At 32.6% G+C, this 26800-nt stretch overlaps 1 protein-coding gene across 2 annotated transcripts; it reads right to left on the reverse strand.

Annotated features, from left to right (window-relative positions):
• Positions 1–423: 423 nt before the first annotated feature.
• LOC137836958 (sister chromatid cohesion protein SCC2) lies at positions 424–15149 on the reverse strand. 2 transcript variants are annotated; one of them, XM_068645769.1, is made up of 28 exons: positions 14579–15149; positions 12736–12845; positions 12194–12330; positions 12024–12114; positions 11629–11888; positions 10292–10399; positions 9942–10053; positions 9573–9666; positions 9263–9449; positions 8708–9139; positions 8089–8603; positions 7801–8011; positions 7675–7725; positions 7395–7553; positions 7094–7261; positions 6464–6763; positions 6236–6388; positions 5255–5424; positions 4864–4972; positions 3551–3712; positions 3366–3470; positions 3054–3287; positions 2402–2535; positions 2026–2316; positions 1539–1950; positions 1238–1330; positions 989–1114; positions 424–881 (listed from the first exon to the last, which is right to left on the reverse strand). In XM_068645769.1, exons 1-28 carry the CDS (start codon positions 14821–14823, stop codon positions 642–644), a joined length of 5409 nt encoding a protein of 1802 aa, XP_068501870.1. In that variant the 5' UTR covers positions 14824–15149; the 3' UTR covers positions 424–641. The 2 variants fall into 2 exon arrangements, with proteins under 2 accessions (XP_068501870.1, XP_068501869.1); XM_068645768.1 differs by having other exon boundaries at positions 9573–9669; positions 14579–15046.
• Between the last annotated feature and the right edge of the window lie 11651 nt (positions 15150–26800).

Below are 26800 nucleotides of genomic sequence, written 5' to 3' on the forward strand. Positions count from 1 at the left end.
TTTTTAATCAGCAAAAAATAAAATAAAATTATGGAGATACAAAAGTATCCCAACCCTTTTACACTTACCATAATACATTAAAAAAACTAAAATAAAAGAACAACCAAACCCTTATGAATTATATAATCCAAAAATCTAAATTTAATAATAATTTTCAGATTATGCAATCCGAACACACATTTAAAAAAGACTTTCAGATATGAAAAAAGACTTTCGTATTATATAATTTGAAAACTAATTACGAATGTGAAAAATGACTTTGGATAATCCAGATAAGAACATTTTGGATAATACAGATAGGAACAATTTTGAAAATATGAAAATTTATTGTGTTAGGAGAAGAAGATAGGAAACCAAGCTTTATTGTAGGGAAAAAAAGCAATGACTGCAGAGGAAAAGCAGAAAAGAAAAAGGAATAAGAAATGAATCAACAAAAGAATGCAACCACTATATGATAATGGAAATTACAGAAGGAAACAGACAAAAATCATAGTGAGAGGACAGGGTATGGTGTCCATGCCCATACATACCCTAAATTCTGTTTCCTTAAACCCTATGTTGTAGGCTCTCATCCTATTCTGTACTTTTTTTCTTCCTATTTAATGTACAAGTTAGCCTATCTATCATGTAATTACATCAAATCAATATTGCCTAGAGCTTCTAAGGCTACTCCTGCGGCTGCCGCTAAAACTTATCTTGCGCATCGTACTTCCACCGCTATAATCCTCATCGTCATCTTCCTCGTTGTAGTTCCCACCTGACACATGTACAGCTTTCCGAGCTTGAACTTTCCTTGGAGTGGTTGTAGGTCTCTTGCGTTTTATATTTGCACTGTAGTGTGAATAATCAACAGTGTCTTCCCTCAAAGCATGCTTAAATTCCTGGAGCAACAAATGAGAAACAATGGCTAAAGAAACCCTCAATCCAATCTAGAGCACTATAGCTCACAAGCGTATGAAACAGAAATACATTCTCACAAGCTATATACCTGATATCTTTGTAGCAATTCTTGCGGATTCGTAGGCAAACTGAATTGAGATTCACCTATATTAAAGGCTATATTCTGTCTGGAGATAACCTCTCCAGGTTTTGGAAGTTCAGTAGGAGTATATGCCTGAACAAGAGGGAGCACATTTCAAAGGGAGAAGTTTGTTTTGTACCCATAATATCCAAGTCAAGGATGAACAACATTTAACTGTTGCGTAAAGTGATTATGAGATGCACTGTAAAATTTTACCTGACAACAGGCATCGTCGAGACTATACATGATTTTTAGGTGTCTCTTAAGCTTTAAAAGAAGCTGCAATGCAATTGCTGATAAACAGTCGGCCTGCACAAGCACAGGTAAAAAAATGAGCACATGCATAGGAATACAATTAATGATAAATGCACATATGCATATTCTAATGGTTAGGCAGTTTTCTGAAAACATTAGATATTCTTACTTTGAGCAGGAGTTCCCATTAGCAAAACTTTAAAACATTTTTCCTCAAACAAATCATTAATGAACAAATTAATGACAATGGGTTCCAAAATACCTGAACTTTCTCTAGATCATCATTTGAGAAGGAAAAATTTGTGTAACCCGCAGCATGCAGCTTTGCTTCTGGGCTACCCTTATATGAATAATCTAGCGGTTGGTGATATGATCCATTTAAATCTAGGGATCTCATGTCGTTGGAATTTAGATGAGCATCTACATTTTGTTGAATTGAGCCATTCAAATCCACTGACATTACATGGGTGGCAACAGTAGACTCTTCTGGCGCCTGTTGATACATTCCATTTCCATAAGGTGTACTGTGATTTGAAATGCTTGAACTCCAGGCTTTAAAATTCGCTTCTAGTGGTCCGACCCTTACTTGAACTATTCGATTGATAGCATAGATTAAATAAAGGGGCTCATCGGGTGAAATGAATGGCAGTAATGCTAGGACTTCCGTGCAGTAACTGAGGAAAAACAAAGTAAAAGGTCATTTAAGAACCCATATAAAGAAACAAAAAATAGCAACAGACAGTACTTACGTTAAGAAAGCGATTACTAATTTATTCCATCTTGGATTATCAAATTTCCGCACAATTGAGGACAAAAATTTGTTCCTTGATACCCGGTTCCCTCGGATGAGCTTGTATATTCGAGAAACCCCAAGTTTAGCTTGAGCAAGTGGCCCAGCCTCAGGCTTCCCTTTTCCAGAATTAGGCATCTTAGATTGGATCTTAGTGTCAACATTTTCAGAACCACCACAAATAGATTGCATAAACATAAATGACATTTGAAGTCCATCACCCAAGCGGCTTTCAAAAAATGCAGGATACCTGAAAAGATTCTCTAATTAGCTTTAGCTAATACAACCCAAGGTAACATGTACTACATCACCACAACAGTACATAAGAGATATACTTTTCATTCATGTTCATCAGAAGATAATGAGCCAACTTTGAATTTGACTCCAGAGGATCTGTTTCAAGTGCTATTAGGTACGGAACACAGGTGATTGGATGAACAAGACCTTGACGCAGCACAACTTCAACAATCTGCATTATTAACAAATCTCTTATTTTATATGTAAGAGCAAAAGAAAACTAGACCATTTTAACTGGAATAAGCTGGTCCTGATTGTGTTAGCATTGCAACATATTCAAATTAAACTTGGACCACAGCAATAATTTTTTTTGCTTTCAGAAAAAGTCTATTGGAAGTCACAGCTCTCCGTTCTCAAAGCTAGACAATGTAAAACAAAGAGGCACTCAATCTTCCAAAGAAAATAAGCTTCAAAAAGATAGAAATTTAAACTGCATTCCAAGAGACTGATAACTAGCAATTGCAAGATTCACCTATAAACTACTCTGAAAAGCATCTACCTAATTACTCATCTCCTTTACCTCACCCCAATAATCCAAAATAATTGGAAGAATTTAAACAGTCGTAAATACAATACACACACATGCACTTTTCTGTTTATTAACTGTTTCCAAAGAAGAGATTTTAATTGTTCTATAACATTTAGCTTAAGAGTATTGAATCTGATCCAACATAGAAGCTAGATTCTGACCTTCAGGGCTGATTGACGAACTTGTTCATTGAAATCCAAACATCTACCCAAAATATTATCCCAATACAACTGAACTATACCCCCACATATGTTTGTATCACCCGCACCAGCAGCGACGGGTACACTCTGCCGAGCTCCTACTGTGTAACCAGCAACGTTATGATCATCTTTATCAATTCCCATTTGGCTTTCAGCATCTAGAAGATACTCGTACATGTTTTGTAATCCTTGAATCTGATTTACAGCGAAAAGTTTAGTATATACGGAAGTAGTTTATAGAAGTACACATATATCAAGGCAAAAATATTTTACCTTAAGGCGTGTATCAGTAGCAGAGGATAATGTTTCCTCCAGTATTTTGCCAACAGAATTTTCCAACATATATTCGGGCCTAGCAATTAAAACAAACCCTAGTGCCTACAAGAGTTACAATAAAACATCAATACACACTTCAAGATTAAACTGAGATAAGAGCAAACTGAACAAAAATATCATACCTGCAAAGATCTAACTCTGACAACAAAATCCTCCGCAGAGAGATGCCTGATAAACAATCTGACACTGCTTCCAAAATCAACAATTTTATTACTGGAATTTGCTAACAATTGATTACCATAACGGATAAGTGACCCAAGACAGAAGAGAGATCGTCCAACTTTCTGTAAATAGGATGGAACAATAAATTATTATTTTAAATCCCATTTTAAAATAAAGCATTCATCATCAAGTTAAATATTAAACACTCCATAACAAAAAAATAATTGCAAGTTTCATGTTCATAACCACAATTCTCTACACGAGCTATAATCTACAAGAAATAACAGCTTACCTTGACACTAATTATGAATGGTCCACATAACAGGAAGAGTTCACAATATATAAACTACCTCATGCATCATTTAGCATGATCCTACAACTTTTAAAAAAAAAAATAACTAAATGCTGAAATCAAATCCATTTTGTGTAACATAAGAAAAAGTACCAACCTCACCCCCATAAAAATGCCACCTTCCATGAAAAAGAAATGTTAGTAATGAAGTACCAAAAGTTAGCTCGAGGTGAGAGGATAGGTCCTTAGGAGTTATGATGGATGCACCAGTACTTTTACTCATGGTAGTCAAAATCAAGATCTTATTCAAGATCGGAAAGATAAGTATGAATCGTAAATCGAGAGATCGTAACACGGATTGTAAGATCCTACAAATTTTATGAAAACTTATATACACATAAAACTGCACTTTGGAATGCAGTGCATGCGCATTGAAGTTAAATAGATGAAGGGAGGATAAGGGAGAGCGGGAGTCATTAGATTTTAGGAGTTTGTACTTGTTAAAAAAAATGAGTCATATGGTTTAAAAAAATATAGCCGTGGCATGAGTAATTGATTGCCTACATCCAAATCCAATTAGGCAATTTAATTGTAACACACCCCTTTTCTAATTGGGCCATGCGCTGCCTCCATCCCAGCAGCCCATAAAAACCCTAAAATTAAAATTGTGCATATGAGAAACCCTATAATTAAAATTGGGACGTGACGTGAGAGTGAGAGAAGAGCGTGACTGCACTACATATAACAGAGCCACTATAGGTGTCAGCGTGTCCCCTCCCAAGTCTTGTCAGGAGATCATTAGCCCTACCTAACCGCCAAACACATAAATAAGAAAAAATGAAAACAATGCCACAGAATGATTTCCAAATACAATTTCATGTTTTGCGGAAGTTGAAAAACATTGCTATGAATTGGAGGTAAGCTCCAATAATAGATACACTATATCAACAGACAAATTTTAACATGAATCTTGAAATAAACCTGGTTGTTATCAACAGCCTGAGTATCCAAACATTTGAAGAAGAACTGAACAAGTTGTTCAACTACAGCAGCCCCCTTTCCAGCCATCTTACTTACAGAGCAGAGGCACCTGAACATTACGTGCAGTTCAAGGATTTCAGAAACATTTCACAAAATAAAGTCAAAAAATGTTCAATGTCACATGTTTTACAATGGTATTTATGGTATTACATAAGAAAAATATTTAGATATTCTCACATCAAGCTTCATTTAGCAACTATAAACTATTACCCATCAAGAAAAAATAGAGAACTCCACATCACATAAATCTATCAGCTGGTCAATTACAGAATAAGGGAGAAAACAAGTAAAAATAACAGAAGAAAATAATGGTAAGAAACTGTAGATGTACTTGATACAGGCATAGACAACCGACAAGAAAGAATGCCGGACAATCATTTGTTTTAAATCTTGCTCAAGTTCCCCAACAATAATTGGAGGTAACTTCCCAAGCATGGGCAGCACAGCATCAATTATGAATAGAATACTCTCAAGCAGCTGTGCAACCATGCGATTGTCAACCTGAAAAAAAGACATGGTTCATTTTTGTCATTTTCAGATTATACTTTCTCGAAGGCTAAAAAATTAAAACTACTAGAGAAATATAATGAAATAGCATTGACAAAAAAAACTACAGGAGTAATAAAAAGATCAAGACCAAAGCCAAAACAAAGTGCCAAATAGAATTTTGCTTATAAAAGGGCAACCTTAGCGTAACTCAACCTCACAAAATCATCTTGTAAAATAAGGTTTGCACCCACTTGTATATCATGATCTGGTCATTTCTCTAACTGATGAGGAATCTCCAACATATTCCAATTCTTTTCTTGAAACAAGTCACATATATACGACTAACTAGGGCATTGGTCAAAGTATAAAAGACATTTTAGAGGCACATAAAGGTTCATCTACAGGCCAAGGTACATGAGATCCTTACATCGTCATGGCATGCTCAATTATCAACTAACCTAGCTATTTTAAGCTCTTTCACCATAGTGGTAGCTCACCATACATATTGCATGCCTCCTTATCCATACAACCTAGATATACTATGATACACAGCTATCATGGTTTACTTCTGTGGATTGGTGGATTTCTTAGTTGGTGCTGCTGGACATACAAGCATCAATTATTTTCTCTTCCAGTCTAATGGTACAATTTTATCAAATATAAATTTAAGCCCCATAGCTCACCCAAAGTTCAAAACAACCACCCCAACATGGATATGACAGCATTGCTGAATATTACCTTCAGTACATGAATGAAACTAATTAAACCAACAAAAGGGGAACATTGCACAATTCACAATAACAAGAGCAGGTCAATATATAACCTGAGTCTTCAGATATGGCTGCAAAGTAACAACAAATTGGGAGGGGTTTGAAGCTGGTGCACAGAGAGTTGGGTCCACAAGACAAAATGCATGCAGGAGCAACACATATGGAAGTGCACGCACTTCAACTTCATCACTGTTCATTTCCTCAACCTGATAATGAACCAAAACTGTCATGTTAATATCAATGTAGCCAGGCATAGTAGTGGCAACCAAATACTACCATACCTGCAACATCTTCTCCAGCAAGCATTTGCACATTAACTCACACCGCTTACGTACTGTTGCAAGAGATACTGGATTGATCCCTGTGGCTTTTGCAGACTGAGGCAAAAAATCAAGTGACAAATTGCGCTTTATTACAGTTACAAGAAGTTGATTATTGGGTATTCCTCTCAACATTTGAACAATTTGCTCTGTTTTCTTAACTATCTCAAGTGGAACAGTACTGCCATCCCCAAAGACCTGAGTTTGTGAACCATGAGGCTCCTCAAACCAGAATTCACTGAAAGTTTTGCAAACAAGGTCCTGCAAAACCAAAGCATAACAAGGAGAACATCTTTACTAATGCCGAGTGAGAACACTAACAAAAGAATTAACAAACAGTTCCTATCAAATAAGTACACGCTCACAACCAGTGACTAGTAATTTCTTTAAAGACTACAAATGAAACACATAAATATTACATATCATCACCAATGCTATAAAACATGACCATGTTGGGAAGAAAGAATGTTAATCTTCAAACACAATTATAATTTACACTTAGAGGAAAAAAGTATAATTCTTGACAACTAGGTAGGAAGTATTTAAACACACAGTCATATCTTAGTGGATCAAGCAATAATTTTAATATACCTGGATGCTAGCTTCATCGTCACTAACACGTGTAATTATCTCTGTGCAAGCTCTTGTAAATCCAGAGAAGTTAGCATCTGAAGTGCACATATCTCGAATGAGTTTTATAGCTCGTTTTCGAACGCTTACACCAGTATCTTTTATTCTCTCTGCAATCTTCTCAAAATACTACAAAACCCAATTGAGATAAATGTTTTAACAATTCATCATGAAGTGTCTCCTCTCCGTACCTATGACATTTATAAAAGAAAGGACCAGTTTTGCTATTGACCACAAAGGAAAGATCCTGCGACCCCCATACCTTAAAACCCACATCTGGATGTGAAGCAATATGCCTACCAACAAGTTCCAATGCTGCTTCTCTAACAGATATTGCAGAATCACAAAACCTTCCTTCAACAGCTATCTGCACACGCTTATCTCCCAATACCTCTGGATCAGCCTCTACAATGATACTAACCTGCTCATTATATTAATTGTATTAAATGAAAAACAGAAGAGATTACTTTGGTACCAAGAAACTATTATAAGCATCCCATTTTCACTGGAAAGAAGGCTTAAAAAATATATTTTAAACTTACTGCTTTTAAAGCCTTCGCCCGAATAACTGGAGAGTTCTCCATCAAGCTTACCTGAACGCATAAGAAAAATTAGCAAAGTACAATTTTTTATCGAATTGGGGAAAGAAAGGATGAATATCAACAGACCAGAAGTATGCTAAGAATTTTATCAAACCCTCGGCAAAATGAACTGTTTTGGCCCAAAGCTAAAGTAATCTTCTTGATTGAATCCCTTGTCAGCATAGAAGATACAGTGCCAGAATCCCGTACTATGATTTTTGATTTCATCCTTGCAATGTGATAAATGGAGTTCTGCTGACAATTTGAATCATCTTTGTACCACAAGCAGAGATAAAACCTGCACATTTACACAAGCATTACCTTTGCATATATGTAACTAAAATGTCAATTAGAAGATCTGTCACAAGTACTAACCAGCAAATGAAAAGATGCAGATCATCAGGAGAGGTGACATCTTGAAGGTAATTCAAAAGTAACTGTTGATTGATGTCGTGCTTAGAAACTTCGGAATCCTTTGATGCTTTGGAATTTTTTTTCCCATTATTCTTGTGCTCAGAATTGCAACATGATTGTAATACCAGTAGTTGCTTATGACAGATGCATGTCTGGCAGGACCAGTTTCGGCTGGAAATTTCATGTTCTTTAATGCCCAGGCAATCAGCATGAAAAAGCCTCTGGCAACCATGACACGTAAACAGGTTTTCAACCCTTCCCCCCAGACAGACACAACACATATCTTTTTCTTGATGCTCAGCATGAGCATCAGGACTAAGGAAATCCTGAAGGATCCAGAACTTTTCTTGGCTACAAACCAAAGCATCACGCTTCAACCTTGCAGCAATTGTACCAAGAATATCAATCGCCATGGTACGTGTAGAGACATCCTTAGATTTTGGCCCAGCATTCTGAAGTAGTAGGACACAGAGAACCTGAAACAACTCTCAGGGGTTAACTAATTTGATGCAACTACCAAAATAATTCGTATACAAATAATATGCAGATCCCAGCAAGAACACACCCACACATGATCTACCTCAAGAATAGAAACTGAAGCAGGATATTCAGGTAAATTTAGAGTCGTTAGCAAATCTGTAACAAGATTCTCTATTATGGATTTCAGCTCAGAAGCATCCTGAGTCTTCACACTTGCTAAGCGTTGAAGTACACGACTCCAAAACAGACAGCAAGCTTCTGTAACTGCCTCGTAGGATTTAGTTGGAGAACTAGCATCAACAGAGGCTTCTAATACAGAATTACCATTCGATGCTTTTCTTAAAGCATCAGGTAGGTTAGCACTACAATGAATCAACTGAATCAGCAAAGCAGTTACCATTTGGATCTGCCTTGGCTCTTCCTCACGTACATGATAAGACCTTAAAGCTCGTTTTGAATAAGGTAATTTCCATAGAAGCTGAACCATTTCATCTATCACATAAATGCGATGTTGTGTATATAAATAGAATATCTGTACCACCATATTGGAAAAACAAATTACACGAGCATATGCTCAAAATTATGAAAGAACATTAGAACCACCATATGAGCACGAAAGATAACAATCAGAGATGTAAAAGAGAAGTATCAATACCGCACTGAGTAAACTGATTGCCTTCAATTGCAAAAGCTGGATATTATCAACCAAAAATGTTGTAATACTTGTTTTTACAAGTTGTAGAATGCAACTATCTGATAACCTCTCTATTAACAATAAATCTTTGAGTAGCCCAAGAACAGTGCACAACTTCTGAAGAATAGTATTCACAGCAGTAGAGAGCCTAATAAAGCAAGGACCAATACGAAAACAAGAATGTGGACAAGAATAATATTAACAAAACTAACAATAGATGCATAAGAAAACCAACATAAAGGATATATAATGTGGACAAAAATAACCAGACCTGTTTGATGCTGATTTCTTCAACTTCAAAGTCTTGTTAGTGCGTCGTTTCTTGCTGGCTGAACCAAATTCAGCATCATTTTCTTCATAATCATCTACTAGAAAAAAAATATAGAGATTAAGTGTTTGAAAACCACCGAGGAATTATCTCCCTCCATTTCAAGGTCCCCCAACAGGCCCGTTATACACTTTGTGAACTCTGTCATCCCATGTTGGAACTCAGAGAAATTGTAATACATCATTAAGTACAAACAATTATAGTCAGATACCATTTAAAAGAAAAGTATTGCACTTCCAGTAGCATCTTCATCCTCCAAAACATAAAGTTAAGACATATGTTCTATTCAGAACCAAAACTGGCAAGGCTAACCTTCAAATGCTGTGTTTTCACTAGGTCTATGTAAGGCACGATATGATGGGTCGCATGCACACATAACATCCATTATCTGACGCCTGGAAAACTCCAGAATTCTCTCAATTATCTGGCATGGACAAATTGCTTTCAGACATTATAGATTAAAATTTAAAACAAAATAGGTAACAGCCTACACAAGTCATGAAACCTAAATAAATTAAATCATTGATTTCACTCATATACAAATACTTTCTCCTGCTGAAGGAGCTTTTTCTTTGTATATACTTGTTTTTCCAGTCCTAATAAACTTCCTGTTATTCATAGTAATAATATTTGCTTGAAACTAGCATCAACAAAGAAAGTACCTCTTCATTATAAAGTTGCTTTGGCATATCAGTATGGGCCATCACTGCTAATGCAGCATGAATGGACTCCAACGCGATAAAAACAGATGAAACTAATTCTGAATCTGACTGAAAAAAATATCAATAGCAAAAAAAGTTATTAATATAAATTCAAGTCATAACAAGTTTGTCCAAACTAGTTCAATACATGAAAAGAAAAACATAACACAATTTATCCATAACACAAGTATAAGAAAGGGTCTTGGGGTTGAGTCCCAAGTCACCCATTCGAAATCCATCACCCAACCCAAATAAGAGTGATTTAGTTTGGGTTGGATCGGATTTGATCCAATCATAAATGAAACCCAACCCAATTTAATTGGGTTGGATTGGATCGAGTTAGGTCATTGGGTAACCAACCCAATGAACACCCCTACCTAACTTTGTGATTTGGGATGATGAAGATTCACTAATCATGACCTAGATGTGGCATTGCATGGTTTCTAAGATAAGTTGAAACGGGATTCTCTCTATATCAAAATATCACATTGTTAAATAGGTCGTGGATCAAAAACTAGATTAGTACCAAAATTTAAAGAGGAACAGTCTTTAAATTCTTACATGGCCTAAACCATGAATATGACCCAATTAGGGTACAAATATTTCGAAAAGAAAAATTGTCTCCATTGTCGGAAGTACTTTTTAGTGGTAAGGGGAGAAGAAACTTAGAGGATTGGCCTGTTTAATATTTAGAATCTTCTTATTCATTTCAGCACATTTTTATTTCCTTATTTTAGAGAGTTTGATTATTACAAATAGAGGCGATAAGAATGTAATTAGTGAGATTTTTATCAACAAAATAATTATTTGTTTTTTAAAGTTTAAGTCAACATCCAAGTCTATCTTAGAGAGGTTTGTTAAGCCTATCATGTACTTGCTATCAACCCACTATTGGACCTATAAATATTTATTCTCACAATTGAGATATGCAGTCCTCAATGTATGCTAACGGTTAAGAGATCTCACATCAACTAGAAATATGGCTAAATTATAATACATGAGTGGATGCAAATCCCACCTTTCAAACCTATTTTGTGAGATTAAGTTAGACTTAAAATCCACTTTCTAAGACTAAGCTTCAGCTACCAAACTCAATTCTATGATGATATTGTTGGAAGCACAAAGAACTGACATATAGCTATTTTGATATTAAGCTTTTTCTTACTACTCAATTGTATGTAGAAGTTAGATTTTAATAAATTTTTGGAAAATTTTGAGGTCATATTCAATGTCAACTAAATCCAAGCAAGCCAAAGAAATTCAATACAAAATACAAAAGAAGTGAACCATGAACTTACACTATTATCACATTCCTCAATTGACAGGCCCTCTGCTCTATGTATTTGATGATTTAGAACTTTTAATAGTCTAACAAGGACTTCTATGGGCACCAAATGCAGAAGTTTCTTTTCACGAATAGATGTTATTTCATTGACAAGTAATCTAAGATCAGAAAGAGGCAGTGACAACCATTCTGCTTCATCTCTGTCATCACTATTTAATTCAGATTTGTTGCATAAATCCTCCAAAAAGTCACAAAACCTTTGAATGTGGGCACCTACAAAAAATTAAAAATACCAGTTGATTACGCATGTAAAAACAGCATGTTTGCCTCCAGACATGTGATTACATACATAGATAGAGAACAGACAACATTAAAAAGAAAGATTTTAGGAAATAAGCATGCACCAACCTTGAAGCTCAGCAGAATCAGGTGCTATAGATATTCCATCGCCACCTTTCTTTTTAACTTTTGATTTTTTAAAAGACAGTGTAGAAATATCCTGCCAAGTAATTTTGAAAAGTTAACAATTGAAAAGAATCAAATATCAACTAAAAATATAAAATATAATATATTAATACATTTGTGGAAAAATTATCAAGTTGGCGACTATGCGTTGCATTATAGTCTTTCTGAGTCTGACTTGGGATAGAAAAACTTGATTCAGATTGCCTCTTTTCAGGTAATGCACTACCAGAGATCTGCTCCTTAACAGGACCTGAGAAACTTGACCAATACAATAAACAATAAGCAGAGCACCATTAAATTATTTAATGGAAAGCCAAAAGAGCAAAGTAAAACATAAGTTTTAGGCGGAAAAGGTAAACAACTTTATAAGTTTGACATCACCAAAGTTCTAGTTTAATCAAACACACAAATCACACTAGACATCTTGAAAGGTACAAATGACAGTAATTTGTCAACATGAAATCAAACTTCATTCTATTATGGCAGTTTCTCTTCATAATAAATCTCAGTATGACTAAACTTTCCCAAGTGCAAAGAAATCACATCCTCAATCTATGTCAGACCGTTACAGAACAATGAGCAACAACAACTCTATTAGATTTGAAACAAAATCCACATTAGTGATATTCAGGGCAGAAACCAAGCACTCTTTTACCTGCAGTGCTGTATTCAAATGCTTCAGGATTGCACCTGAGAACTTCATCATGGAGTTCTAAAGGCTCAACATATATATAAGGAACACCTTTGGCTTCATCTCTTAAATTCCTATACAAGACAAAAATAAACAAAGTTGTATTAAATTCAATAATAAATCCAATAGTAACGACACAAGCAACATTGATAATGATGGCAACAATATGTATAGCTTCACTGACACATCGAATTTTAACAAAACAAGACAAATTGGACATGTGGAAACAGCTTGAATGAAAGTCGTTTCCTTTATAGTCAACCAACATGGGAAATAAAACTCCAAACTGGTTGGAGAAAATGTACTAGTAAAGTGTGGTGACCTATTCTCATCTAAAACCTCTCCCATTAGTTTTATAAGATATAAAAAATTCAAGTGAGATTCTCACAAACTAAAGAATTAAACCTTATGCACAAGGTTTAAAAAGAAGTCGGTGACCGCAATTTCAGCCACAATGTCAAGGTGTCCACAACCACAATTGTGGCCACATTGTCTGCATTATCCCACAATTTGACAAAACGTAATCAAACTGCAACCCCTTGCATATGCGCTTATTATAATAGCATCCAGTGTTTATTTACAAGTCCAATACTAATCTACCCTAGACCTAAACATGCAAACTTCATGTGAAAAGGCAAAAACATTAAATATAAATAAATTAATTACTTTAATTTTCTTTAGAGAGAGAACTATAACTAGAGGTAGGTTTGATATGTGAGAAAAATGGAGGGAAAATAGAGAGAATAAATAAAGAGGAGATAGGAAGTAGTATATGTTTGGATCTGCACGTTTTGTTGTGTATTTTATAGCCTTATTGGGAAAAATTACCAATCAAAAGTATCTTATAATCACAAAAATAAGACATTTATTTTCTCTTTACCCTTTGCATCTTCATCTTTTTCGAAAGCCTAGACCCATTCTTCTGGATCTTTATTAGTCCTAGGTACAAAATCTCTCCAAAAAGACCTATTTTTCCTTCATTTCTCATTAACCTTTGGCTAGGATCCTAACAGCAACTTTGCTCCTAAACGTCAACACACTGTTTCATAATGTGTTAGAAAAAGGAAAGGAAGCAGAACGAGTTTACTGATTCTCACAAGTTTTTTTTCTCCAAGAATCAGTGTGCAAATTCTACTGTAACAGCACTTCCAGTCACCTCAGTGGTTCATAATGGATTATCAATATCTTTTATATGTGAAATCATTAGTTTTCCAAAAACAATCAATAATGAATTGTTCATAATAGATTATCAGTCTACAACAATTGATTTTCAATTTTTCATTATCAATTACTAATGGTCCGTCACCAATTATTTAACTTAAAAATTGATTTGAATATACATATATATATATATGTGTGTGTGTGTTAATTTTTTTTATTTCACTCTTTTTTCTTCAGAGCCAAAAACTTTTACTCCCACTGATGTCTCACCTACTTCCATTTGCTCTATTTGTATATTTTCTGTAGTATTCCCTCTATTCTCACATATTTCTCTCCTACTTACCAACACATATATCAAACACATAGTAAACAAGTACCTAAGACGCAAATTTAGAAATGAGAACCAAAAGTCAATTCTCATCATATGTGCTACACTAAATCACATGAAAATTCGAATGCAAGTAACCTCAGCTCGCAAGTGCGAGCTTCAGTTGCAAGTAAAAATTAACAACCATTCAGTCTAAACTTCGAGCCTAATTCAACACATGCTAACGAAATTCACTGATCCGACTATTCAACATGTTGGCGACTAAAACCTCAGCTTGCGCAAAATGTCGAACGAGAACGGAAGGGAGAGAAAGCTTACAAGTACGACACATCGGTGTGGCGAAGCAGCTCGGCGATCTTGCCGGACTGCGCGAGCACGTCGACGCGGCTGAGACGCGCCGGAGAGTCAACGAGACGGAGGTCCTGGTCGGAAGCGCCGCAGAAAACCGGAAGCGACGGCAGCGGGAGGCAGGCGGCAAGCTCGGAGTGGACGGTGTTGGAGAGGCCGATGCCAGAGGAGCCGGAGAACGGCGCGCCGGCGCCGGAAGTGGCTGGGAAACTCATTGGATTGGTCACGTGAAGGGCATGAAAGCGTGGAGAACGGTCAAATCTGGACGGAAACTGAGGGAATTAGGGTTTAGGTGGAAGGGATTATTGGGGGAGAAAGAGGAACGGAGTGCGAGCCCTAGAGGGACAGATTTGGAAGAGAAATTGCGAAGTGAATGGCGGGGAAAAGAGTGGGTTTGCAAAAAGTGTGTTGGAAATTATTATCGTGAGAGTGGACTCCAAAGTAGATTTGGTTTTTATGATGCAAGAAAGAAACCGAGTTCAGACACAAAATTACCTGAATACCCTACCCTCTTTGTCAAGATTGTCACGGAAGCTATTACACAACCACTGAAAGAAGGAGGTTCCAAAGATAAATGCATAAACAAATAATTATTTATAGTAGACATATTATTCATTTTTCCTTAAATCATAGGATTAATAATTATTTTTTATTTAACTTTAAATAGAAGTGAAAAAATTAACGTGCAAAATCGTTCTTTCACGAACGTTATTTGAATGTAATAACACATAAATATATTGTTTTAATTAATATTCTTTTAATTACTATTTATGTTAATTTTATATTTTTATTTTTAATTAAATTGCTTATGGATAGGAGACTGAAATAAAGAATTAGAGAAAAATCAGATAATTAAATCTACTAATATCTTAGAAAAGGAATTGAATGCAATTCCTAAATAATGTCACAATTTTCTAAATAATTTTCTTGTTATTTTTTATATTTTTAAATTGAAACCTCCAACTAAATTCATACTCAGTCTAATCAATTTGACAGCCGTTATAGTTATTGTCTATTGAGAATAAAAATTTGAATAAATCTTATTCAAGTTAGGTTATTCAAGTTATACAGGAAGAGATTTCGTCAAGGGGATCCACTATAAGAGTTGGTTGGGTATCAAGGATGGCAGAGGAAAAGAATTTGATTGACAGTTTGGAGGTTGGCAGTTTGGAGTTTGGAGGAAAAGAATTTTGTTCTTCTGTGAAGCTAACACTAAAAGCATCCTTAATATTAAGGCGATTTTGCAATGCTTTGAGCTCTCTTCTAGGCTTAGGGTGAACTTTTTGAAAAGCAGAATTAGTGGGACGGGGCTAGATCAACTTTCGCTTCAGTGTTATGCTGTTATTCTTAATTGTGACGTGATGATTTCTCCTTTTGTTTATTTGGGGTTGCCTGTTGGAGGAATCACAAGCATGGTACCTTTTGGAATGGGGTGATAGAGAAAGTTCAGGCTAGGCTGAGCAGGTGGAAAGGCAGATGTTTGTATATGGCTGGGAGGATTTGTTTAATCAAGTTTGTTCTCTCCTCGATTACACTATTTTTTATGTCCTTATTCAAAATGTATTCTGGGTGGCAGATAAAATAGTTAGGATCCAAAGGAATTTTCTTTAGGGTGGGGATGAGATGGAAGGAAGATTGTTTGGACTTCTTGGCAAAAGGTATGTAAGCCTCGCGAATTTGGGGGGCTTGGTATTATTGATTTAAAGATTTTTAACTTGGCTTTGTTAGGTAAGTGGATCTGGAGGTTGGGTTCAGATAAGGGTGGTCATTGGAAGGAGATTCTTGTCTCTAAATATGGAGGTTTGGAGAAGCTTGAGAGAGGAAGGAAAAAGTCGTAGGAGCTCTCTTTGGTGGAAAGACTTGAAAGAGGTGTGGGCCTTCGAGGGTTGGGGAAAAAGTTTTGAAGATGGGATTGAATGGAAAGTTGGTGATGGTAGGGATATTTCCTTCTGGGAGGATGGCTGGTTGGGTTGTGACGTGTTGAAGAGAGTCTTTCCGAGACTGTTCTCTTTGTGTTTGGCCAAAAATGCAAAGGTGGCAGAGCTGGAATCTTGGTGTAATGGGGAGTGGGTATGGAATTTAGTCTGGCGAAGACCTTGTTTCGAATGGAAGAAACTTTTGGTGGATCAATTTTGGCAGGCTCTGCAAGATGTTAGGTTGGTTCCAGGGGAGGAGTACAATTGAGTTTGGAAGGTCGGGGGTATTTGGCGTGCTTGAGGATGTTCTCTTGATGTTTTCAGGATTGTGTTATTAGGTTATGCTTTTGTTGTTAGGTACACAGTCTTAGTTAGAAGTCGGGTTTATATATAACTTTGTATAAGAGTAAATCCACCCCTGAAGTGATTCTCATTTATTTATTGTTTATTGCTCATAAAAAATAAAAAAACCTAATGCATGTGTTACTAATACATGGATAAAAAAAAGTTTATATAAAAGATTATGCAACGATTGATTGAAATTATTTTAATAAATATATAATACCTTATAAATTCAAAAATTGGAATTGGGGTAAAAATAATAATTTTGGATAAACTTTGCAGATTTTTAATTGAGGTATAGTTATACTTTTTAATGATTAAGTATGATGGACAATGTAATTATGTAATATAATAAATCAATAATACCTTATAAATTTAAATTTGGAATTAGGGTAAAAAAATTGTGTTCATTTGTTTAATTTGACCACTTATTATTTAAGTAATGGTGATTGATGTTGCTAAATGACATTGAAGCATGAAAAGTTGTTGCCTTATTTGTTCAATGTGTAGGGTTTTGTGGAGATTTGCATGAGGCAAAACTCATAGAAATAAAAGAGGAGTTAGGTGATAGTGACACTAGTATCTAAACAAATACAAAGTAAGAAAATCTAATACAATGGATCCCAAGAATCTAACCCAATAAAACCCCTCTAATTTAGGGTTATAGAAATAGAAATAATATAATGTAATGAAACCCTATGTGTGCATGAAAATTTAATATTAGTACATTGTCATCATGAAACTAATACAAAAAATAAATAAAAAAAACAGGAAAGGAAATTAATGTAAAGGAAAACCTAATAAATTTAACTATTTTCTAGGACTTACATAGAAGAAAAGTCTAAATTAACGTGTGACAAATTATTTGTAGACTAATAGGATAATAACGTGGGACAAATAATAAATTAATAAATTATTTTTGTTTAGGGAAGTGTTTGAATTGTAGTTATTGGTGAGATCTCGAGGCATATGAATAAATACATCCTTAAAGGTGGAGAGATAGATCATTTTAAAAAAAATTCTTTGACCGAACTAAAAGTATGGTATTGGATTACATCTAAAGATCTGCATGCTTGTTTTTCCTTGTCCGATTGGTGTCTAGATCCATTGACTTGTTTGTTTATGATTAAAAGTCACTGACTTGCAAGCTTTTAGTTTAAGTATGACGTTTGTGTGCTATTTTTCTGTATCTATTTGATAACTTAAGTTTGGTTGAGTAGAGTTGCTTATTGTTTCCGATTTGAGTTGTAATAGAGTTGGACCACCCCTGAAGTAATTCATATTTATTTATTTTTTCTTGCTGATAAAAAAAATTATGTCATTCTTTAAATACTGTAATATATATATATATATATATATATATATATATTAGTAATGTATTTTGAAATCTAAATTATTACACTGAATTATCATTTTAGAATATGAGAATAAGAGTAAGTTTAACTCTTTGCAAGGCTTATGAATAACTTTTGTGAAATTGTCTATAACTTAAGTTTGTTTATTATGTTGTTCAAAGTTCTTTTGAAAAAATACTTAATAAAAAAACTAAATGTTAAATTATTTTGAAGATGTAAGCCTTATAGGCCAATATACTAGGTTTTGTCTTGTAGTTAAGTCTAAAGACGGAAGCCTATTATTTCATTTAAGGTGACTATAAAAAAGCTTCAGTTAGTAAAATCTATTTAAAGAAAAATTGATGGTGTATTGAAAGTAAAATTTAAGATATATATATATATATATATATATATATATATTTTATTTTATTTTATTTTATTTATTTATTTTTAACATCTCATATAACTTAACATATCCATATATGTATTTATATTTATATTTATATACAAATAAAAATATAAAAAGTTATAAAAAAATAACATTTGGACTTAGAAAAGCATATATAGTATTTATATATGGTGCAAAAATTATTAAATAAAACTCATTTTGAAATAATAAAGACGAGAAACTCAAATCTAGCAATCCAATCTCAAGTCTAGATTTTTTATATATAAAAATCTTGCTAAGACACGAGTTTTCTTAATTGCTTATACATCTTTAATGTTAAAGAATTAAACTTTTTTTATCATATTTAAAACTCAATTTTTTTCCATGCCTCTATAGATAAAATTTAGGTCTTTTTAAAATCAATTTTGTTCATTTGAGATTTAGAAATGAACTATGTTAATCATATTGCATCAATTTGGATTTTAACTAATATTTTCTAAGTCAAATTAAAACACCTATAATCTGTAATCTCTGTTATTATCTTCTAATCATATAATGAAATTTTATATTGACATTTTAAAAAAATTGGCTTGGATTATCTTTTCAAAATTAATATCCCTATTTAAGAAAGTTTTTCTCTATTAAGAAAACGATTCAACTACAATCTAATAAACCAAGAAAAAATTAAAGTGAATTAACATCATTAGAATTTGGATCATGTGTGCATTGTTTGATTTATTAAGAGAGAATGCTATAACTTAATGTGTCACATCTTGTTTTTTAGAAGTTTTGTTTAGCTACTTGATTTGATTGAATAGGAATTACTTTGAGGTTTCGATCTAGATAAAGGTTCAAAGAGGGTGTCGTGAAGGTTGTTCGCGGAGTTTTTATAAAAATTATATGTCTTGAGAATATGTCAAATGGGTGACAAAGTAGTTAGGTATAATGGGTCGATGCTTGAACTTGCTATCATTTAAGCGGGTGAAACAATTTTTTCAACCTATCAGTTTATATTGATCCGATTTGCATAACTCGCCAACCCACCAGATCACATGTTAGGCAAGGGGACAAGTATGCCAACATGTCCTTTTTTTATTTTTTGTACTTTTAGATAGGAATGTCATGCTTTTGAAATCAAAATTGGTGATTGTCAATATTTTATATAGAACATTATTTTCATTAATTTATTTACACATTGTTTTATTTATTGGTGTATGATTGATATTTATTTTTATTTTATTAAACATTAAACATTCTTTCAGTAGAATATTAAAATTTGATTTAATTTTATTGTTATTTTTTTTCTTACATTTTTCTTATAAAAAGTGATATCAATTAGTGTAATAAATAAATAGATAAAAAGAATTAAAAAAAAGTGACAGGTCAATCTACTAACTTATCTATAATGAAACGAGTTACCAATTTTAGTATATTTTATATTTTGTATATTCTTTAAAGTGACATGACTATAGTCTAGGTTTCGAATAGGGTTTCATACATTAATATAATGGTTACATAGTTAAATTGTTTTATAATTTATTGATTTGGAAGAAAGTTTCAAGTGTGTTTAATGATTGAATGTAGCTCAAGTATACCTAAGAGGACCAAATATTGGTGCACTATTCCTATCTTTACACTTACTATTTGCTTGTTTGTTTTCTTATTTGTGCTTCAATATATTACATCTCGGATTGGGTTTTTGAATTAATTCTCTCCATATTAAACTATAAATTCTTGGGTATTAAAGGTTAGTCACACAAAAAAAAACAATTTAAAAAAAACTTAATGTAATATCTATTTGGTTATTTTCACTTCATTCACATTTGATATCCCTCCCATTTTAAAAAAAAAAAATATAATTTTGGAATTAAAATGTCATTTATTGATGATCAGATATTAAATTTACTTAAGTGGCATGTGGGTGATTTTAAACTATTAATGTTGCTTACATTAATGCTATGTATTTTAATTAAAAATGAAAAAGTAAAAAAGGTGCACAAATATAAAAACAAATTGTGATAAATACAGACGAACAAAAACAGTGTATTTTTCTTTTGAGTTGAATAAGAAAAAACATAAAGCAAAACTTACATTGATACGTCACTATTCAATCATTGGTGAGAAAGAAAGAAAAAAAAACTATTGATTCATTATTCTGACATGACTAGGCATGCAACTTCTCATAATACAACTTTAGAGCGAATCTCATCATCATTCACTAGTTATTCAACATTTGGTATATATAGTGAACAAATTTCAGGGAAAAGAAAATGAAATCAATTTTCAGAAAACGATTTTCATATAGTTTCTCTAGTTTTTTCTTTTAATTTATACTAACACGAATTCAAATTTTTTAATTCATGATTTTGAATATTTTCTCATAATCAATATTATTGGTTATTAATTCATATTTTATTACCCTTAAATTATTTACCGTTATTATTCCATTAATGGACAGGGTTGTTAGTATCCCTATTTTATAACTTACAGTAATTGTAATTTTATTATATATATTATTGAAGTAAATCAAAATGAATTCGTTCAACAATTTTGTAATTACGTCCAATCAGTTTCTAAAACCTTTTGCCTTCAATGTAGAGTGTATGATTTTGTACTGATTGTGATTCTAACTTATGTTTTTTTTTATCAGCAATAAAAAATAAATAAATGGGAACCACTTCTTCAATCTCTGACATTGTGCAGTTGTACTTAAAGAAGTGTTTGTCGATTGGGGCTCGAGACCTTTTAGGAGTTTGAATGTTTGACAAAGAGATAGTAGATTTAAAGATTTTGTGAGGTTGAAATGGGCTAGCTATGATGTTTAAGAAGGAGGGATTTACATTTTCAAAGAAAATTTGAAAAAGCTTAAAGCAGATTTAAAAGTTTGGAACAAAGATGTATTCGGGATGTCAACCTTGCTAGTGAGGAGTTGCAAAAGAGGATTAACGAGTTAGATGCACGAGATGATGAAAAAGGCTTAGAAGAGTTAGGAAGGAAGGAAAGAAGGTCTCTCTTAGCTGATCTTAATAATGCTATGTTTACACAAAAGGCGATCATGTATAAAAAAGCAAGACATAAGTGGCTGAAACAGGGAGATCTTAATACAAAGTTCTTTCACTCGTTAGTTAAGTGGAGAAGGGCGAGGAATGAGTTGCATGGGGTGTTTGTTGACGGTAGGTGGTGTGAGGATAAGGATGTGATCAAGGACAAGGTTCGTGTTTTCTTTGAGGACAGGTTTGCTAGGAAAGAAGCATGTCAGGTTAGGCTGGATAACGTTAGGTTCAATTCTATTTCGGCAGAAGATAATGAGTTGTTGGTTGGTGATTTTTCTGAAGAAGAAATTAGGGCAGCAGTATGGAATTGTGATAGTTCAAAGAGTCTTGGTCTCGATGGTTTAAATTTTGGTTTCTTAAAGTACTGTTGGGATATTATAAAGTTGGATGTGTTGTCAGCGATGAAGGATTTTGCGTCTAAGAGTCATTGGCCTAGAGTTTCAAATGCATCATTCTTATGTCTTGTTCCAAAGTAGAAAATTCTCAGCAACTCGGCGAGTTTAGACCTATTTCGTTAGTCAGATGCTTATATAAAATTATCTCAAAAGCGTTGTCTCTACGCTTGAAAAAGGTGATTTACAGAGTTATCGATATTAAACAGTCGGCTTTCCTTGAAGGAAGGAGTTTGCTGGACAACGTGCTAGTAGCTGATGAGGTGTTGGAAGAATACAAAAGAAAAAGGAAGGGTTGTGTTTTCTTCAAAGTTGACTATGAGAAGGCGTATGACTCGGTAAGTTGGGAGTTTATTTATTATATGTTAGAAAGGTTGAGTTTTTGTGCTCAATGGATACATTGAATAAAGTGTTGCTTAGAATATGTTTTTGTCTATGTGCTTGTGAACAGTAGTTCTACTAGGGAGTTTATTCCTAGGAAGGGACTCCATTAAGGTGATCCGCTAGCTTCGTTTCTTTTTCTTATAATAGCGGAAGGGTTGGTCGTGGTGTCTAGGATGACATAAGAGAAGAAGTTGATAGGCAGTTTGAAGGTTGGAAGGGCTAAAGTGAAGGTAAATATGTTACAATATGTTGATGATACTTTATTCTTTTGTGAAGCTAACACCAAAAGCATTTTTAATATTAAGGCGATTTTGCTTTGCTCCGAGTTTGCTTCTGGGCTTAAGGTGAATTTCTTGAAAAGTAGAATCGGCGGGACGGGGTTGGATCAGAGCTCGCTTTTGCGTTTTGCGGCTATTCTTAATTGCAAAGTGATGGTAACTCCTTTTGTTTACTTGGGGTTGCTGGTAGGAGGGTGTCACAAGCGTGGTGATTTTTGGAATGGGGGTGTTAAAGAGAGTGTAGGATAAACTATCAAGGTGGAAAGACAAGTGTTTGTCGATGATTTGTTTGTTCTCTCTTCAATTCCGTGATTCTAACTTATGTAAATGTGATATTTTACATTAGTTAGAAGTACAACTGATTGATGTAAAATGTAATTATTTTAAAAAAAATATCTTTTAAATTCTCTATGAAAACGTCATGAAAACTAGTATTTAGATTTACAAAAAATTTGTTAACAAGAAATAAACTCTCTTATGTAAGAAAAACACATGTAAATAACTCAAATTTTAAATTCTAAAAAATAAAAAAACAATTTTTTTAAAAGAATACAGTGCTACAAATCAGAATGCACATCCAATATTTATACATGTAAGAGATTAAGAGTGAACCATAATCCCTATAAATGAAAATAATTCAGGAGTGAGAAATTTAACCTTCTGATGGATGAATTGAAGCTGAAGTGGTGGCTTATCTTGCAACTCGTGTTATTATTTATTATTTTTTTATTATTGTTGTGCAATATGATTTGTATCTTAAATATGACTAAACATTTTATTCATTATTTGATGAATATCATATATTTAAAAGTACAAATCAATATTTTATTTCATGGTCCTCTTTAATATATATTTTTTCATAATATGTTTCCTTATTTACTTGTAGTAAATAGTAAATTATTAGTCTTTAATATTTTTTTTTTATAATTGTTATACTTGCACTAAAACCTTGTTTTTACAAGATACTCAAATTTGAGATTAAAAAGCTATAAAGAACTTTCTAGATTTTTTTCAATTTTTTAAAAGTTTATGCATGCCCTTTTGTAAGCTCGCAAACATGCAATTACGTGGAGTGAGTCATAACTATTAAACTACAAGTGTTATCCGAGTCAACCTATCATAACCCCTTTAGGAGGAGGAGGAGGAGGAGGAAAAATGGATAGTGAGAGGTAATGCGACCTCATGAATTGTTAATACACACTACATCGATTATTAGAACTAATGTAGTATATACGTATTATATCGGTTGATTTTTTAAACTATGTAATATGTACATACCACATCAATTTTAGTAGCAATGAATGTTTGTTAGATCAAAGTTTAACAAACCTTTTTGCTTAGTTTTGATTTTATGCTTGAGTAACAAACTGTAAAACATATACTTTTGAGCATCAGATCTTGTTAGACATAGGTGCCTTTTTAGTCTAACAAACGCAAAGTATGGTTGAACATACATAAGTGGTTTGCATATGTTATTCGTCAAATAGGTTTTTGCTTGGACAAACGATAAGCATACTCCATGTAACAAACGATAAGCCTTAAACATTTATGGTACACCACAAAGACTTATAATCGCTTATTCTCTTTGTGCGAAAATGTTTAATTCTTTATTTATCTCAAGATGATCTCACATAGATATGTCTCTCTTGAAGAGCATGTTTAAAGATGATCCACACAAACAATTTTTCTGAAAAGGTGAAATGTTAGTGTAGTGAAGTCAACCAGAGAAGTTGTACAAAGAAGCCACATGCATTTAACACTTAATGAAGAGCATTTAATGCATCTACGTGCTTGAACATGGTCATACAATAGACAATGGTGATAGAAGGCTCGTAAACCTCACAAAGATGTTTTGAAAAACCTATTTTAATGTCAATTCTATATATAAAAGATTTCAAGAGGAAGAAAGGATTGAGGTGTTGACAACAACAATTACAAATTCTATGCAAAAAAGTCTTCAAGCTCTCAAAGTAATCTTAAGCTTTTTGTGTGAGGAAGAACATTGTTTGTGCTTGTGGCCAACTAGAAGGTTGTTCATAATCTTGTATATGTCTAATCTCGTTAATCTATTTTAGTGAGTGAAACTTGTTATATTAAAGATCACTTCCTTTGTAATCAATATGTTTATCCAAGAGTGACTAAGTCTAAAGAATACTCGTTCTTAGTCAGAAATAGTTGTGTCCAAACAATACTTGTAACTTAGTTACAAGTAGTTGTATCCCAAAAATACTTGTAGCTTATCCAAGAGTATGTGTGTCCAAAAAATATACTTGTAATTTAGTAAAAAGTAGCTAGGTCCAAATAATACTTGTATCTTGAAGGGATTGTCTATCTTAGTAAAACTTGATTGGGTTGATTAAGAACTAGACGTAAATTGTATGTTTTAGACAAACTAGTATAAAAATAGATTGTACAAATATATTTATCCTTTAGTTTTTATATTGCATGTTATTAATTTGTAAGTAACTTAAAGAGAAGAGTTTTGTGAAAACATTTTTTCAAAAGGAAGTTTTAACAGTCCTTCTATCCTAACAAAGTTGCACTTGACAAACTTTATCAAATACATCTTTTAAGAGAAAACACTGTTAAACTTTGTCTCTTGGTGTTTATTCAAATGAAGATTTGCAAAATAAAAAAATTGAAAATCTTTAATCACAATTTTATCCTCTATTTTTGTGTTTTAATTTATTTTCACAATATTAATTGGATTAGAGTTTAAGATTAGAATTTGGTTCAAAAGCACGACTAATTTACATACTACATATAACATATCAATTCTAGTAACAACTGATATAATAATTGTCAACTTATTTAAAAGAAACTACCACTATGTTTATTTTTACATTATTTTCTTACCACTTAACATCTTTTAATCTTTTAGAGACATAAAATCTCCTCTCTTTTTTTACTTTAATGATAAACTAATTTATAGATGTTGAGTAAAATTGTACATTGAAGTAATTTATAAATATAGGAAACATATACAAGGACACATTTGAATATAAATTTAATTTAAAATAATTGATAAAAATAAAGTTTGAAGTGTTTATAATTAATTTTATTTTTTTTTCAATTTTTATTCATAAATAAACCACTACAAGAAAATCATTAAAATAAAAACTAATTTTAGAGATAAAAAATAATTAATTACTATATTAACTAAATTAGAAACCATTTTAGAGACTAAATTTTTATTATATTTCTAAATTAGTTTTTATTATTGTTAAATGATTTCTAATTTGATATCTAATTAGCTACCAAAGTTTTTGCTCCCAAATTTAGAATCTAAATAATTGGTAGTTAACATTTTGGTAGCTAATTAGATACCAATTTAGAAACTATTTAACAGTAATATAAACTAATTTAGAAACCAAAAATATTTTTAGTCTCTAAAATGATTTATAATTTAGTCACTATAGCAACTAATTATTTTGGGTCTCTAAAATTGATTTCTATTTCATGATTGTCTTGTAGTCAACAATTTAATTATATAATTTAGTTTAAATTACATTTTTATACTGCATTATTTTGTTATTAATATTATACAAATTCTTAAAATATTTTTATTTATATTTAAAAGAAAAATTAAATACATAGATAAACGTCATACTATGTTGAATTGTGTATATTAAATTATAATGAATACCTTATATACAAAGTGCATAAAACTAATTTGACAAGCATTTTAAGGAAAAAAAAATGAACAAAATAAGTTAGAAGGCAGAGTTTTAAAAAATATTAATTGTAGTACAAGTTATTACAATAAATTTGTTTACCAAATGTTATTTAAAAGACAAAATAAAATTTATCTAATAAAAAAGGCTAAAAACTAGCTAACTATTTTTTTCAAACATAATATAATATTCTTGTATTTTGGTGAAAAAATTTAGAAGTTAATTTAACTTTTATAGAGAATTTAAATTGTTTTGTTATAAAATATGTTATTCGGATAATTAATTTTGAAAGAAATTAAAATTCTAAAAATTTATAAAAGTAATTTGATTATTTAAAAATATGTAATATCAAATTTCACCTTATTAAAGAATAGATAAATGGACTTCCAAGTTATTTTGAATAAGTATTTAGAACAAAATATATAAATATG

Source organism: Phaseolus vulgaris, chromosome 4 (assembly GCF_000499845.2).
Source record: "Phaseolus vulgaris cultivar G19833 chromosome 4, P. vulgaris v2.0, whole genome shotgun sequence".
In the NCBI taxonomy this organism is placed as follows: domain Eukaryota; kingdom Viridiplantae; phylum Streptophyta; class Magnoliopsida; order Fabales; family Fabaceae; genus Phaseolus; species Phaseolus vulgaris.

Excerpts from the sequence above, each read along its gene's own strand:
- LOC137836958 (XM_068645768.1), bottom strand. The coding sequence starts at position 14,823 with ATGAGTTTCCCAGCCACTTCCGGCGCCGGCGCGCCGTTCTCCGGCTCC. Across the intron at positions 8,012-8,088 it reads CTGCATCTTTTCATTTGCTG|GTTTTATCTCTGCTTGTGGT; the intron begins GTTAGTACTTGT and ends GTAAATGTGCAG. Across the intron at positions 3,471-3,550 it reads TCAGAGTTAGATCTTTGCAG|GCACTAGGGTTTGTTTTAAT; the intron begins GTATGATATTTT and ends TAACTCTTGTAG.